Source organism: Cydia strobilella, chromosome 17 (assembly GCF_947568885.1).
Source record: "Cydia strobilella chromosome 17, ilCydStro3.1, whole genome shotgun sequence".
Taxonomy (NCBI): Eukaryota; Metazoa; Arthropoda; class Insecta; order Lepidoptera; family Tortricidae; genus Cydia; species Cydia strobilella.
The window spans coordinates 8,177,779-8,193,788 of NC_086057.1; the positions used below are offsets into that span (position 1 = coordinate 8,177,779).

The 16,010-nt window shown below is 35.3% G+C and overlaps 1 protein-coding gene across 1 annotated transcript in view; it reads left to right on the forward strand.

The window, feature by feature from the left end:
* Positions 1 to 8,141, forward strand: part of LOC134748994 (furin-like protease 1) — a 318,696-nt gene extending 310,555 nt beyond the window's left edge. Inside the window, exon 17 of the mRNA XM_063683878.1 lies at positions 5,559 to 8,141. Within this exon, the coding sequence (XP_063539948.1) occupies positions 5,559 to 6,208 (650 nt within the window). The 3' untranslated portion in view covers positions 6,209 to 8,141. The remainder of the gene's footprint in view (positions 1 to 5,558) is intronic.
* The last annotated feature ends 7,869 nt before the right edge of the window (positions 8,142 to 16,010 follow it).

The window sequence follows — 16,010 nt, forward strand, 5'->3', positions numbered from 1 at the left end:
TCCAGGCGATAGTGTGTATTTAAAAATAAGTACAAGCTGTTAAATAATAACTATGGTTTACTTAATATTTTATTGTCAACTTATATCATTTTTATGAATTATTGTAAATATCATCCTATTACCAAGGTGATAAATATCATTAGCTAATTTGTTATAAATATTATCATCGTACTTAATGCCACTTTTCCTTATATAAGATAAATTGCAGGTTTTTACCTTGAGTTACCTGCCAACAGTTTATTATTCTGTTGGCCAAATAAAAGTCATTTACACCAAGTTATTACGTTATCTACGTTACGTTTAATCTGAGCTATTTGCTATAAGTATATCGTTTAAGGCTTACAAGAAAAACGCCTATTAATTTATAGTTGATACTATAGCCTTAAACAATACACTTACCACGTCTACGTCACTTACAAGTCTATGTTTTGCGAAACAGTGTAAACATAATTTAATCATGTTAATGTTTGTATAAAATGAAACATTAAGTTATTAATAATTCAGTCCCATATACGAGTATAAACAACACTGTAGTATAGTACTTACGAGTAATATTGATAAAGGTTCATAGGTACACTAATTGCATCGATTTGACATTGTCAAGAGTCTTGAACATAGTAATGAACAAGTGCAATTACGTAAAAGTAATACAATATACGATTGTCATATACGTCCATGTTAATCGTATCAAACCATCATGAAATCATCTATTATAAAATTGTATCTCTACACGTATCGAATATGGTCGTTCATGTAAATTTTCAATGAAATTGTTGTCTTGCGTTATCAAATAATTTAATGTCTACAATGTATGACTTGATATGAAATACAAGATGGAAGATACAAAAGAACATGATGTAATCATTATTTGATTATAATCATAGACCGCACTCGAGGCATTTTGTAGGCATGTCAGTTAGTAACGTTTGAAAATAAATCAATAAATTTTCGACCAGTCAGTCTTTTTTGGTTAGGTTTAATAAGACATATATTTAGGAAATGTTTTTACCGTGTTATTATTTTCCAAAAGTTACATGCCAAGTAAATCATTGTGCTAAACTTCTAAAAAATACATACGTTTACGTTACAGCAAATAAAACTTAACTGCCATAGGGAGCATATTTCGACGCGAGAGATGTAACAAAATAAAATCATGCGTCATTATGATTACTAAGAACAAATACCTTACTCTGACAGCTCCAAAATGTGTTTATTTATTTATTTGCAAACTTTACTAACAGACGTGCCCGCAAAATGCCTCCTAGAGTGCGGAGTATAATTATAACACGTAGGTATTCTAAATTCTACCTAAACATTGAAGTGTAAAAATTTACAAAATAATAAAACGGTCTTAAACCAGACCTAAATAAAATAGTACTTAACTTGTTGCAACCAGGTTACAAATACTAAGAACAAATACCTTACTCTGACAGCTCCAAAATGTGTTTATTTATTTATTTGCAAACTTTACTAACAGACGTGCCCGCAAAATGCCTCCTAGAGTGCGGAGTATAATTATAACACGTAGGTATTCTAAATTCTACCTAAACATTGAAGTGTAAAAATTTACAAAATAATAAAACGGTCTTAAACCAGACCTAAATAAAATAGTACTTAACTTGTTGCAACAATTTTACTAAGTAGTTCTATGTTTTTTATTGGTTAATGTATTCATTTTGAAGATGTGGACAATATTTAAATTCCTACAACTCATACCTCTAGTGCCAATAAACAAAAAAAAAACATTTTAATTACTTCAGATAAATAAATGAATTTAACTTACGAATATTATATGATTAGGCTAATATGTTATTTTAAATTCGGGACGTGTAAAATCCCAATCAATGGTGATACCAAATTGTAGCGCATTTATATTTATGGACGAAGTAAAATTATATTTACGGTAATCAGGCCGTAAAATAGCATTACGGATACGCGAAAAAAAAACAAGCCAGAAAACTTTTCTTGAAACAAAAACGTCACTTTTGACACTGGCATATCCGATCTATATACTTAGTATCTTTTTTTTTATGATGAATAGGCAGGCGTTTGACCAGGATCCCACCTGATGGTAAGTGATAAGATCTAGAGCGAATTTTTGTCTTATACCTAATTAAAGTTCGGATCAGGCCGAGTAGGACATGTTTTTGCAACCTGTACCTTTACTGTATAATAATGACTATATTTTGCACGTCGTTGGTGATTGAATTGCCAAATATGTTCCTCTCCGATGATGCTGATATACGGCTCCAGAATATCGTTTTTTCAATATTTATGTCCATTGCAGGCGTTGGATTTTTCAATTCGCTTATATTGTAGTTTCATTAGTCGTTCGACACACATACATATCTGTTACAATAAGTTGATGTTAAATTAAAGTGTTAAATAATAATGCCTTTAAACGTAGAGCCAAACAATGATATTATAGGTAATAAATACAATAAAAATTGTAATCAAATGATCACACAGGCCAGAAAAGAGTCGTAGAAAAAAATACAATATACCTTCTCAACTTTTTAAGGCTTTAATCCGTGGGTTAATTAGAACAAATATTAATAGACCTACATAGTGTAGCGTATTTATTCCGAAACATGCGCGGATCTAATCAAAGTTAAAGGCTTTTAGGGAAGGTTTAAGACGAAAGTGGAGGACCCGTGCGAAATCGCCTTTTCATACAAACGTAGTCCTCCTTTTCATCTCTGGATATTACCATTATTGAAAATATTTTTATACAATTTGTTTTTAATTTAATTTTTTTTTTCTTCAAATTTTTGATTGTTGTTAGTATTTTAAAAAAATGAAATCTGTTTTTCGCTCCTAATTTTTACAATAATAAAAAAAAATGAAAAAGTCAAACGTAGGGTCATAGCTATGGTTAATATACATCAAATTATGTAAAAATATTTTCCATAATGTCAATATCCAGAGAGGAAAATGAGGACTACGTTTGTATGGAGAAGCCGCCGTCACCTTTCCTCTTGGAAGAGTCCTATATACATCTCGTCGGTGGGAGTAAAAAAATCATTGTTTTTTTTACGGTTTTTCGATTATTGCATATTTTGGTTCCATTTTTAATTCCCATTCGACCCACAAAAAAAAAATTTGAATATCTTTATTAGTTTTCAAAATAACTAATTCCGCTATGTGCCACCGACAAAATTTTGACGAAAAAAATAGCTATGTGATTTATTAGTACGTAACGAAATTAAATGCCTTTTATAATAATACTCGACGGAAAACAAGGCATTTAATTTGCGAAAATGTTGCACATGGCGATTTTTTGTTGAGTGGATTACCCGACATTGACCCTAATCTTAAGAAAATATTCATAAATAGTGAAAAAAATTACTGGATTGTAACAAATAAGCAAGTATTTGTTTATATTATTTCATTTATATACCTGTACTTAGGTATTTATGATAAAATCTGCTTATTTTGTAGTAAATTTATAGGTAGTTATCTAAAATAGTGCCCCGTCAAGACAAACGAAAAGAAAATAGCTGGGCACAATCTGGGGACCGTACGCTAGTGCCCCCGCTATGACAAAAAAAGGCGGGGTAGGTACCTTTTCTCGAACCGTTTCGTCTCATTTTCAAACACCATAATAACTTCGTCCCAGATATCACAATAGAATTGACAGGATCAGATGTATTTAAGAAATATATGAAAGCCATTAGGTTTCATCAATCTAACTTTCATACTTCAGATTTTATCAATAGGTACTTAAAATACGACGATTTGGCTACTTACTCACTCACTGACACTGAACTGAAATAGTAATAGCCAGCCAGCCTTGTGCTTGTGTTACTAAACAGCTTGCTGGCAATTTTGTATTTCCTGACCTTTGCAAGTAATGCACTATTACGTATAATATCATTGTTGTTAAGTAGATCCAATCAAGTTAACGTAATTGTAATAAAATATAATTGCATATTGTGGTTGTGATCATAGCGGAGATTGCCAATCCATCTAGCTGTAATCTAATTTTAGCATAGCATAATTCTGTACAGTACATTATAAGTATGTGTCAAGTTAAACAATTTGGAGACTTGTACAAATTTGCTCACATGTAAATTGATGATAGTTGTTATAAAAATGACTGAAAAGATCATCATTTCTCATTGACTGGTAGTTAAATTAATGTTTAATGTAATTCTGTAAAAGTAATTCATGTAACCAATAGCTTCAGTAATTTAATTATAGGTTAAAAACTTAAGGTACCCTGAGTTTGTGAACTTAGTTGTATACTAATTTAAAACCTGGTATTCCGTAAAGCAATATTTCACTTCCTTCACTAAAATGTTTTTTCTTTCAAACAGTGAGTTATTCGTAATTTGTGAAATAGTCATCGCCTTGGGTAGATAAGGGTTATTTTGTAAAAATCTAATAAAATAATGTGTCGGAGAAAAAAAAAAGAAATATATTTTAATAGAATTTCTAAATATTTTGAAAAACGAAATTCTATAAAACAAGTTTTCACACAAACCTTGGGGTATTTGTTAAGTTTTTAAACTATATAAGTATTGGCCATGATAAAGAGTGTAGGTAAGTTCAAGTAAGTAGCTAGGCGCGAGCAGATTTCGCTCTTCGAGGGTCACTTTTGTAACACTCACTGTTTCAAATGTAAAATTGTTCATCTACATCGTTAAGTAGCTAACGTACGATGTATTTAAATGTAAATGTTGATGCATAATATGTATATATTGGTCATATGTGAACGAAAATAATAATAAAAACAATCTTTTATTACAAAACGTAACACAGATTTTCATTTCAGACGAGTCTTGTCTCTGATCATAATTTTTTTTAAAGCAGTTAGTCGCATCTAGTTCCGTGTTAATTTAGTTTGAACATAACACAAGTAGATTGTAAGAAACACTGTTATTATGATTTATTGTAAACACACTTGTATTGTTTATGTTGCATGTTTTGCTTCGCTTCTACCGCTTGTTGCAACACGCTTTTTAATTCACTGGAAAAATGCACGTAACATACCTACTTGTCTCGTAACTAATAACAAAACACTACTCAATAACAACCAGTGTTCTAATTATCTGTAACGCTCAATTACTTTGAAAAAAGTAACTAAATTTAGCCATAAATAAAATGAAGTAATAAAAATGGCACAAAATCAATGTTCGGCAATTTGGGGCTAAAAAAGTATGTGTATTGAACGGTAAATCTCTGTGTCCACTTAATTTATCGCTTGATGTTTATTTGTTTTTCACTGTCCACCTACACAGCTCACTGAAATTCAAGAGATTACCTCTGATTTCATTTAATTTTGTGCACGTCACGTCGAGCATGGTCACTATAACAACGTGTTTTGTTTTGAGACAATTTTAATCATTCAATCAAAATTATTTGAGATCAGTGACAAGATTCTATAACCTATCCTAGTTTCCTCGATTCTATCTCCGACTGAAGGATCGCTAGTGTGGAGCATCTGCATCATCATTCGAGCAACATGACTGCATGGAGGCTGGAGGTGCTGGGTGGTGGCGGACTCTGGTTCTTTGACCTATGTATTTAAACGGCTCTGTTCTCTCTTCCACTAGAATGCGCGAAGGGTTTGCACTTGTACGAGGGGCGGTGCTTCACGCGCTGTCCGCCCGGGACGTACGCCAGCGAGTTACTGCAGGAGCGGAGCTCAAGACGACGTAACCTCACTTATTTCGAGACGCCCCAGCTCAGAAAAAGACAAGGCACTGACGCTCCTGCAGCTTTGGAAGCTGCCGATATGGAAGCTCTTGATACAACCGCCAAGTCTCCTTTAGTCTGCCTGCCATGTCACTACACTTGTGCGACGTGCTCGGGCCCGCACAATAGCCAATGCCTGTCGTGTTTAGATGACGCTCGCCTTTTCAACATGTCGGATGTGGAGCCGCGACTATATTGTTACCCCAATACTGTTCTACCGCAAATCGATAATGCGAACTGGCACTACAGACTAAACATTGCACTATCTCTGGCTCTGTTTATTATTTGCCTCATATCGCTATACTTTTTGACTGTCTGTCTTATAAAAAAATGCGGCGCATATTGTTGTAGTAGTCACTATTCATCTAACTTGGTTAACTCCAATATTTCATATAATAAACTCGCCGTGGACGAGACTCAGCAAAATGAAGCGGAGATAGAAGATGAAATTCTACAAGCCATAAAATATACCAGTGACAGTGATTCTGAGGATAATTTGAATTTATAGCGTCTAGCGATATTCCGTTCTGAGTATTATGAATTAGTCGAACAACTGAGTGGTAGCGAGTAGCAAAAAGTGAGAGCGCTTTCAGACTAGCATGTTTTCTGCGAGTAAAAACGCAAATGTGCGCAATTATATTGGCGCGTGTCTTCATTCGTAAGCGTTTTTCATTGTAAGCAAAAAGCTTGCAGCCTGCCCTATTTTAGACACTGATCGGAAGCTTTTTTCGTTGTTTGATATTGGTACCTACGCTACGCGCATATAATATTTAGTCTGTAAGCGCTCTAAGAGAATAAGAAACGAGTGCAGGGCAAAAATGTGATATTCCTGAAACAAATGTCACAAGTTTAATGTAAGTATGCACAACGACTGTAAAAATGACAAAAAATTAGGACGGTACAAAATGTTAGTGTTAATTATTCGTCCAAAGAGATTTTTAAAACTTCTTTCCTTTATTTGATTCAAATACTACGAAATTCTACGGAGATTTTGGAATGAAGCTGGTACGTGACTTGACGCAAGGTACGCGGTTTTAGAAAAGCTGTAGGTATAAAGTAGGTATAGGTATAATTATATTTGTGATTATCCTTTTTCACTGGGATTTTAGACCCCGAGCCAAGTACAAACTTTATTACGATTTACGTGTCATTTTTCCTCGTAAAGTGGTAATTTGATAAATTCTCAATTGGGGGATAATGAGTTTTGTTTTCCTTTCTATTTGTTTCTCATCTACCAACGGAGCGGTAGCTGACGTTCTCCCTTCCCGGTGACGGTGAGGCTTCTCCCTTAACAATTTTACCAGTTATAAACTGACTACTGACTGGAACTTGATATTAAAAATCTGTTGCTGGCTCGCGGTCCATTAGGTCGACTACTTTGGAACCTTTAAGGATTACCTACTCACTACTTTGCAAAGATTATCCGGCGTTAACGTTAACTTTTATTTCTAAGTAGCTTTAAAACCCATTTTCTGGACCCTGGTCGACTTACTAGAAACTTATTCCATCTTAGTGTACTTTACGTAAATAGTTTTAAATCTTTGCAAAAATTAGTTAGGGTAAGTAAAACCAGGGTCTTTTTCTTTTATATTTTCATTCCTTGGTCTTAAGAGGTGATCACAGTTATTTTTGTTGGATGCTACAAATTAATAGTTTTCTTAGATCTAGTGTATTTAGGTAAGTAGGTAATAAATTTAGGTGTAACTTTAGATACTTTTATAGTGAACTTGCATAATATGTCAAATGAAACAAAGCGATTCAATGATTTTAAACTACATCGTGGGCAACAATAACTCGTCAATCTTTATCCACGTATTCTACGATGTACGATGTTTGAGTTAAGTATGATATACATTAATCAGCATAAATTCTGCTATTTTAGGTTATTTTCTGGACAAAAAGTATCAATAATTCCGTTATTTGTTTTCTTTTATCAATGTCGTCTCCTGACAGTCATACAATTAGGCAACTGACATTAAACTGACATTAATTGACAGAAAACTAGTTATTAGGAACATGTTAGGAACTTAGAAAGTTTATGACATGTATAGTGTGTTGCGAAATTGCATGGAGAAATTATGAATTCATTGATAAATTCGCCATGCACTTTTACGGCTGACGGTATGTATGTACCTACTTTAATCTTTTGCTCTGCCAAGTCACTGTACTATTTTCGCGTAGGTACCTAAGTTAATTTTTATTATATTAGCGTCTAAAGTATGACTGGTTATTTGGTCCCACTGTGTAGTTGTAGTAGGTAATTTGAGATTCTGGCTGTGATCCGCTCTTAAATAAATGCGACCAAACGTAGCAATAATTCGTAAAGCATAATATTACTTAAGGTAAATTTGCTCAAGTTGCCATTTTATGTGTAGCTGTAGAGTAAGCTTGATTGATGTAAATATGTGCTACATATGTAAATAAACGAGTTCCTATTTTTAGAGGTTGTTATTTATTTAGTTCAATTTTCTGGTTATTCGGTAAAGAGCTGGTGGTAAGTACTTTGCCTATATTATTATATCCCTTGAAGTGGCAGGAACCGCCTCGCGGACAACTAACGTCATTAAAATTTGGAATTTGATTAATTAAAATAAAATCGAAATTCCTTCAACTCAAAAATGACGTAGGTATGCCACTTGAAAGGTTAAACCTACTTTCAATAAAGTGTCGTTAATACTCGTAGGTATCCAGAGTTACATTTATTTACTTGGCACCGTTTTTTCTCCATCATATTTTCAAAAAGCAAAATCCAAATTTCGAAAAACTCGCTCATGGATTCCTAAAAACAAAAGCTACACCTCTTATTGTTTCCCTATTTCCTGACTGGTATCTGGATTAAACAGCTAGCCTTATTTATCGGCCAGCTAGCCTCGTACCACAAAATGGACGCCCTGAGCGTTTACCGTCGACGGTGACGACCGCCACACATTTGTTTTAACAATCATGGTGGTGGGCCACAACTCAACGTCGAGCGTGCACGCCCGGAACGTGCGTTCCGCGTGGCCCTCGTGTAAGGCGAGTATGGCTATTATTGGGTATCTAAGGTGCGCGAGCGATCGATGAAGCTAATGTATCGGCTGATACAAGCCGACAGGATGTATGGTTTATGGAAGTGACTGGCAAGGGAACTTATTGTTAGCTTATGTTACATTTAAAAAAAAAAACAACATGTTATAATTTTAGAACTGTGCTAAGAGTAAAATTATGAATGTGTATCATATAGTTTGTCTTATTTCAAACATAGACAGACAGAATCATACTATCTTTGTCTTATACTAGTAAAGCCTGACCATTAATACATTAATCATATAAGAGGAGAACTTGTCCAGGAGAGATAGTTGAATTGTCGTGTTAAATACAATTGAAATCTAAAACTGGTGGTTTAGGTTTGGATTTCATACCCATGGGATAAGGAGACCAATCCATTGAATGGCTTTAGTTGTAAACAGGTACCTAAACGTTAGGTTAGGTTAGGTACGTATAGTCAGCATCAAATAGATAGGTAGTAACGGCTACGGAAGGGGGTCAAATATAATTAGGGCACATCTTTATTTCCAATGTAACAAGGGTGTGTTACCATAGAAATAGGGATGTATTTGTCCCCTTCGGCCGCCGCTATATATTTGATGATGACAACATACTAAACACATGCATAAATTCAAACATAGGTAAAATGAATATGAATACCTAACTAACTCCAAAATATAACAATTATGGCGGCACCATAAGTAAGTATATTTTCTGTTTAAAGTTGTTTAAACGACCCAAACCTATTGGATTTATTTGGAACTTTTAATACAAGCTCTTCCTGCAGTTTCTTTATATCTCACCGCTGCGCCCCCGCGCCTGTGTCACCCCAGAAACTCGAGATTTCGCCAAAAAATACGAATAATTACGTGGGGGAGGCGAAATTAAGCTCAACAATATATTGGAGGCGCACGGGGGCGGGCGCTGTCATAAAAACGAACGGAGGCGACGAAAGTGTTCGACATGGCGCATTATCCAATATTATTGTACGCTCCGCTTTTTGATTGGCTTCAGAGGATGTCTTAACATACATATCAAATATCTTTATTTGGCACAAAATATGGTATAAAAGATGGACTTGCATACTTCACCAGCAACTGGCATGCAAAAAACACAAACGCGAGCTATGCTACATATAATTAATAATGCTAATAAATCTAAATATTATACATGTCACTTCTTATAATTACAACGTTAAAAACAAATGTCATACTTAATCTAATGGGACGTAATTATTCTCACGTAGGTATAGCCGGTAATGAAGTAGTGGATTCCATAGCCAGGCTGGCTTGTCTGGTGGCTGGTGGAGTAAAATGTAATATCTTACCTTTTTATACGAATTGTATCATTTTAGCCAAACAGAGAACCTATACTTTATGGAAAGAATACTTTGATAAGAGATCAACAGAAAAGGGTATTTGGTACAAGACGATCCAACCTCATCCTCCAATGACACCGCGGATTGATTGTTTTCTTAATAGACGTGACAATGTATTGATGATGAGACTACGTTTTGTACATATCCCATTGAACCAATTCGGTTATTTAATGAAGAAAGTTCCTTCTCCTAATTGTAATGAATGTGATGTAGTAGAAGGGGGTCCCTTTGTTTGACATAATTATTGAAAGTCATAATGTAATGATTGTCATATTATCATTAGTCATAATTCTGAAACCGTTAACTTTTCAGGATTTTCCTCGGGTTATCCTATAGATAGGTTAGGTTAGGTTTGTTTTATGGCAATCCTGAAAATTTACGCGTTTCTGAGAAAAACCAAATTATGACTAATGATAATATGACAATCATTACATTATGACTTTCAATAATTATGTCAAACAATAGAGACCCGTAGTAGACGTGTACCATGTTATATTGGAATGTGTCCGGAATGAAGCTGCTCGGATACAACTGGCTTTTTCAAGCCATAATACTGTTTGATGTCGGGGGCGAGTCGTAGCGTTCTGGCTGCTCCTCTGTCAGACTCCGCCATGGCGCTACTGCAGCTTGTACGAAAAGCTATTGTTATTAATTCAGTCGTATGGCATAGTAGGTGTAGGTACCTATGATAAACAGAAAAACTTTGACTGCTGCACTGCACTTTTAACGAGAGACTCGCAACAATAAACAGTTACCAATTCTAGGCTATTGTTATTATAATAGGTTAATTGTAAGAACATTTTAATTGTTGTTTTCTATGGAGCGACATGTTCACTTCGGTGACAAGCTCTTAAAAAAAAGAAAAAAAGGACGTAATTATTTGTGCATTATTGATTTTGAAGGAAATTATTACAATTTTATAAAACATTTGTAGGTATTAGTGCCTGATTGTTTTAAACGGCGATTAATGATTTCAAAATAGATAAAGTCCGTCTACGCTAACTCTGCGCTGACTTTAAGAGTCATAAGAACCTAGCCGCCGCGATACAATCGAAGTTACGCTCTCATTTTAAAACCATGCTTAAATTACATGAAAATTAACATGAACATTCAGGTCACATATATCTATGTCTGGAACTAGTTTCTGTTGCTAGAAATTGTACTACAATAAAGGAATTTAGAATTTTAACATGTCGTTTTAAAATAAAAGCATAACTGATTATATGTGAGCGGCTTTTTAGCGGCGGAATCGTGTGACTCTTAAAGTGACAAAGTGTGAAAGTACAACCATAATAAATGTGATACTTTCATCAGAATTTGTCGTTTATGATGGCACGTTTTGTCACTGATTATACTTCATATCATATAATAATATATACCCGCCATTCTGATGCTCCCAAAACAAACTCACAAACCAATCAGGCACAATATATTTTTCCTTCAAGGATTGGAAGTAATTAAGTACCTACTGCCAGGAAATAAATGTATTTACTAGAGGATGTATCTGTAAGAGTAATAAAGCAGGTAATACTAGACAGGTATTTCTAGATAATTTTCCTTGCAAACGAAAAAAAAATCATTAGTGCCTCCACCTACAGATTATCCTCAGCGGACAAAGCTGCCATAATTGAGTAGGTAAACAAGGGCCCAGAAAAAATGACAGTAATAAATTAGGAAAGCACACTATATTTACCTTTGCGGCGCGACAAACTTATTCTGCGGTCGCAAAAAGATTTATATCATAGGAATGTTGCGAATGTTGTTTGTGACCGTTTTTGTGGCTTTTTTCATCGGCTGCAGAGTTAAGTTGGTGTTATTAATGTGACTAGTATCTAGTCATGTCATCGTCAGTGTAAACCAGAATTTCATCAAGAAATTGAAGAGTATTCTCGATTACATAATATTGGAGCCGATGTTTCAGTATTTAATATAGCTAAAGTGCCTTTACCAGTCAAAAAGTTCGATAATGGATGTTTTCATTACAATCACAATTTAATTTAGGTATGTTGTAAAACTTCTACCGGGTTTGTATTTTACAAGCAAAAAATTTCGTTACAATATAAGTACTCAATCACTCAACTAAAGGGAATATAATAACTTGACAAAAATTTTGGTAAACAAATCAGAAAAGTTGCCTCTAAATAAGTAGAACAACACATATAACGTAAGAAAAGACTACTGAATAACAACATCATCTTCCTTGCGTTATCCCGGCATTTTTACCACGGCACATGGGAGCCTGGGGTCCGCTTGACAACTAACCCCAAGAATTGACGTTGGCGCTAGTTATTACGAAAGCGGCTGCCATCTGACCTTCTAACCCAGAGGGGAAACTAGGCCTTATTAGGATGTCCGGTTTCCTCACGTTTTCCTTCACCGAAAAGAGACTGGTAAATATCAAATGATATTTCGTACATAAGTTCCAAAAAACTCATTAGTACGAGCCGGGGTTTGAAAGTCGCACGCTCTTACCGCTAATAACAATATATAAATAAAACTGATTCATTAGGAACTTAGGTACCGTGTCTTTTTATATTGGCGTATCTGCTTTACTTTGTGTAATCTATGGTAGCGGCCTAATGGAAATGGCATCATTAGGAATATAGATTTTTATAGGAAAAATGAACGACTATGTATAATTTGCAAGAAAAATAATTCTCTATTGACATTCATATCTTACGAAGCATACCTACGCAAAACTGATTAAGTAAAAACCAACCAAAATAACTGGTGATAGAGATGTAAATACCGCTATTCGTTGGCTAGACATGACTGTGTTCAAAAATAGTTGACTCGCAACAAAGATATATGTAACTCCGTATAAGATAAGTACCTAGTCGATGGAAAAACCGTGCCTCGGAAATCAAGAAAAAGTTATATTTGAATAGATAGCGATTGGACTTGAATTGATTAACCTTTGGACTATACTCTGGTCTGGTAGATGGCGTTGGCGACACCGTTTGATTTTTATAAAAAATATAAAAATAAAAAATCATTTATCCATGTCTACATATGTTTACACATACATACACATATACATATACATGTGTATATGTGTACATTTTTTGATATTTTTATACATTTTCATTTTTAGTTTTAATCATGTGTCAATGATGGCAGTAAATTTACTGTGACTACAAAATTTACTATGACAGTAACTCTCTATACACTCTAATATCTTTGCTCGCTAGTATCACGTATCACGTACCAACAGCTCGTAACGCCGACCGTCCACAGAAGGCGCGGCTATAAAACCTTATCGCTGGCGTTTTATAGGCTGTTCGAGGTTTGTATCTTCATAGCAGCGTATTATATGAATCACACATACGCAGAAAAAGAAAAGTTGTGTCTTCTTGTACCTTATAATAAAAAGTTTGGTTGTGATTTGTATAAAAATGCTACCGTTGTAATTTGAGCTGGAGCAAAATTGTGGAAAGCACCTCTGCTTCACTAGTTTTCTTAACAACGCAAGGGGTTTGATATTTTTTATTGATTGACCCGGAGCCAAAAGTGACGTTCCTGGTTGAAAAAAATACACTTTTGACACTGAGAGTTCATATCCATTCAACAAGTCTCATAACCTGTTATTACAATCAAAATACGCTTCCCGGTGGAATTTGAAAACACATTAAAACAGTTCAGTGTGCTTCAGTTCGACAAGTATACAATACTATTAAATGAAATGACATTTCTAATGAAATTGTTTTTTTTTTTTACCTTTGCCCTCCAATGTTATCACATCATGAGCAAGAATGTATGTATGCAAGAACGTAGTTACCTACTCTGTTATCCTTTTCATTTTCCATTAAAGCCCGTAGAAGTAACAAGTAAATTATGTAAACTATACTCCATAAATTGAGTAAGTACAAGATTTCTCAGAAAGAATACAAGACGAATGCTTGCTCGTAGCGCATGTAATGGAAAACTCATCACTTTATGATGGAAAGTAAATACAATGAGTCTTGAACGCTTTTCATTCTTTACCTTTCATAGAACCGTTCAACAACAATGAATAGAAGAATCGCTTCGCTTGTTCAGATTTAGAATACATTAGAGTATTTTCACACTGTTGTTTAACAAAAGGGTTTAACAAATGCTATTGTTATCCGCCATCTTATTACTATAACTATATCCGTAATAATCTCAGAAGTGTTGAAATGACAATAAAATTCTCCCGAATCCCAATATGAAATAGGGTATGAGAATGGGCAGCATTTGCTCTAGTGGTCATTGAGGGGCCATAAGGGTCGGACCCTTACATGGGACCCCATATAACGTCCGAAACGTGACTGCAGGCCTGTCAATAATAACGATCAATACTCGATATCGAGGGTCATTACAGAACACTATTATAGAGCAGTGCGTTTAATGGGTGATCGTTAATAACCGATCATTTTTGTAGCGGAAAATAATAACGGTTGTCATTGTTTCCATTCATCAAAAATATCGCCCGGATTTTCAGGACAAATGGAACGGGAGGCTTAGTCGAATATATGTATATATAGTTATAGAAGCGGGCGAGATACCCACAACAAATTAAGATAGGACTGTACTTTCCTTTTAAAACTTAACGCCTTTGCCATAAAACGCACGATCCAAGCGTGCGCGCTACACGCTGACGCCAACTGCCATACAGATGGTAACATTGGTAACTGCAGCTGCATTACCGTTACGACATTACTGCTGCGGCTTTGAGGCGGGCGCTGTATCTGTTAAAATCCGTGATAACATTAGTGACGGACTTCAGTCACGTTCACGTCATAATAGCGGAAGTAATGCGGCGACGAACGTCACTCATATTACCAGACACACCAAGAGATGAATCTATAGAGCCATTTTGTGATGTTTTTGATCAAATGGCAGTTGTAAGAACATATAAGTTCCCTTTTTCCAAACTAGGGCATCATTGTCTACCCGGGGCACTTCTTAAATTAGGACTGTTGACTTCCTTTGCGGGAAAATAGGGACATAATTCCAAATGCTTGTCTATCAAGCCAGTATAAGGTCAATACGGATGAGTATGGCTACGGGTAAGTGTGGCTGGCCTTCACTTTGGGGCCTTGTTGTAGTTTAGTATTTATTTCGAAATCATACACTTGCTACTAAACGTAGTAGCAAGTAGCAATTGTATTTATTGTCACACATTTGTTTAAGGTATTATTAATTACCTACAGATTTATTTTTTAAAGGACTCACTGGCCGGAGTCGGCCATACTAACTATAGGAATGACAGCCGGACACGAGTACGAATATTAGTCGGTCAAATGGGCAACTTTACGACGACTGCCGATCGGATCGCATTTTTATTGCACTAGACCCGAATTTACGATCGCTGAGAGTTGCTCTCGCAATCTCATATCTCGTGAAATGTGGATGCTTTTGGGTCATACATCCGCGGAAAAACAAAGTTGTGTTCTGTTCCCATCATCACCATCTGCCTGCGCTATTTCCCAACCATTTGCCATTTTTCTCCATTCCGGGCGATTTTGAGCAATATCTGGGTTCATATTTGGTTGTTTCAGCTCTGTGGACTCTTCTTGTCGTCTTTCTGCGGCCATGCTTCGTCGCTAGTATGTCTACTCGAACCATGTGGTCTCCAGAACGCCTGAGAATGTGACCATACCAGCGTAAACGTTTTTCTTGGACTGTTGTGTTCTGTTTCCAAAAATAAATATCAATAGAGCCTGACAAATAATACCTACCTGACCTGACAAATAATGCCTGGTGATAATTTCTGGCTATGACTTGTGTGAAAACCAACCCCGACGTAGGTATATACTTTTGGCAAATTGTGGGTGACACAAATTCACCAACGTTATTTATATGTTCTAACGCGTTCACACACTAACACCGCGATATGCCGAGGCAAGCAGAATTATTTTATAGTAAGTATATTAGGTAATTT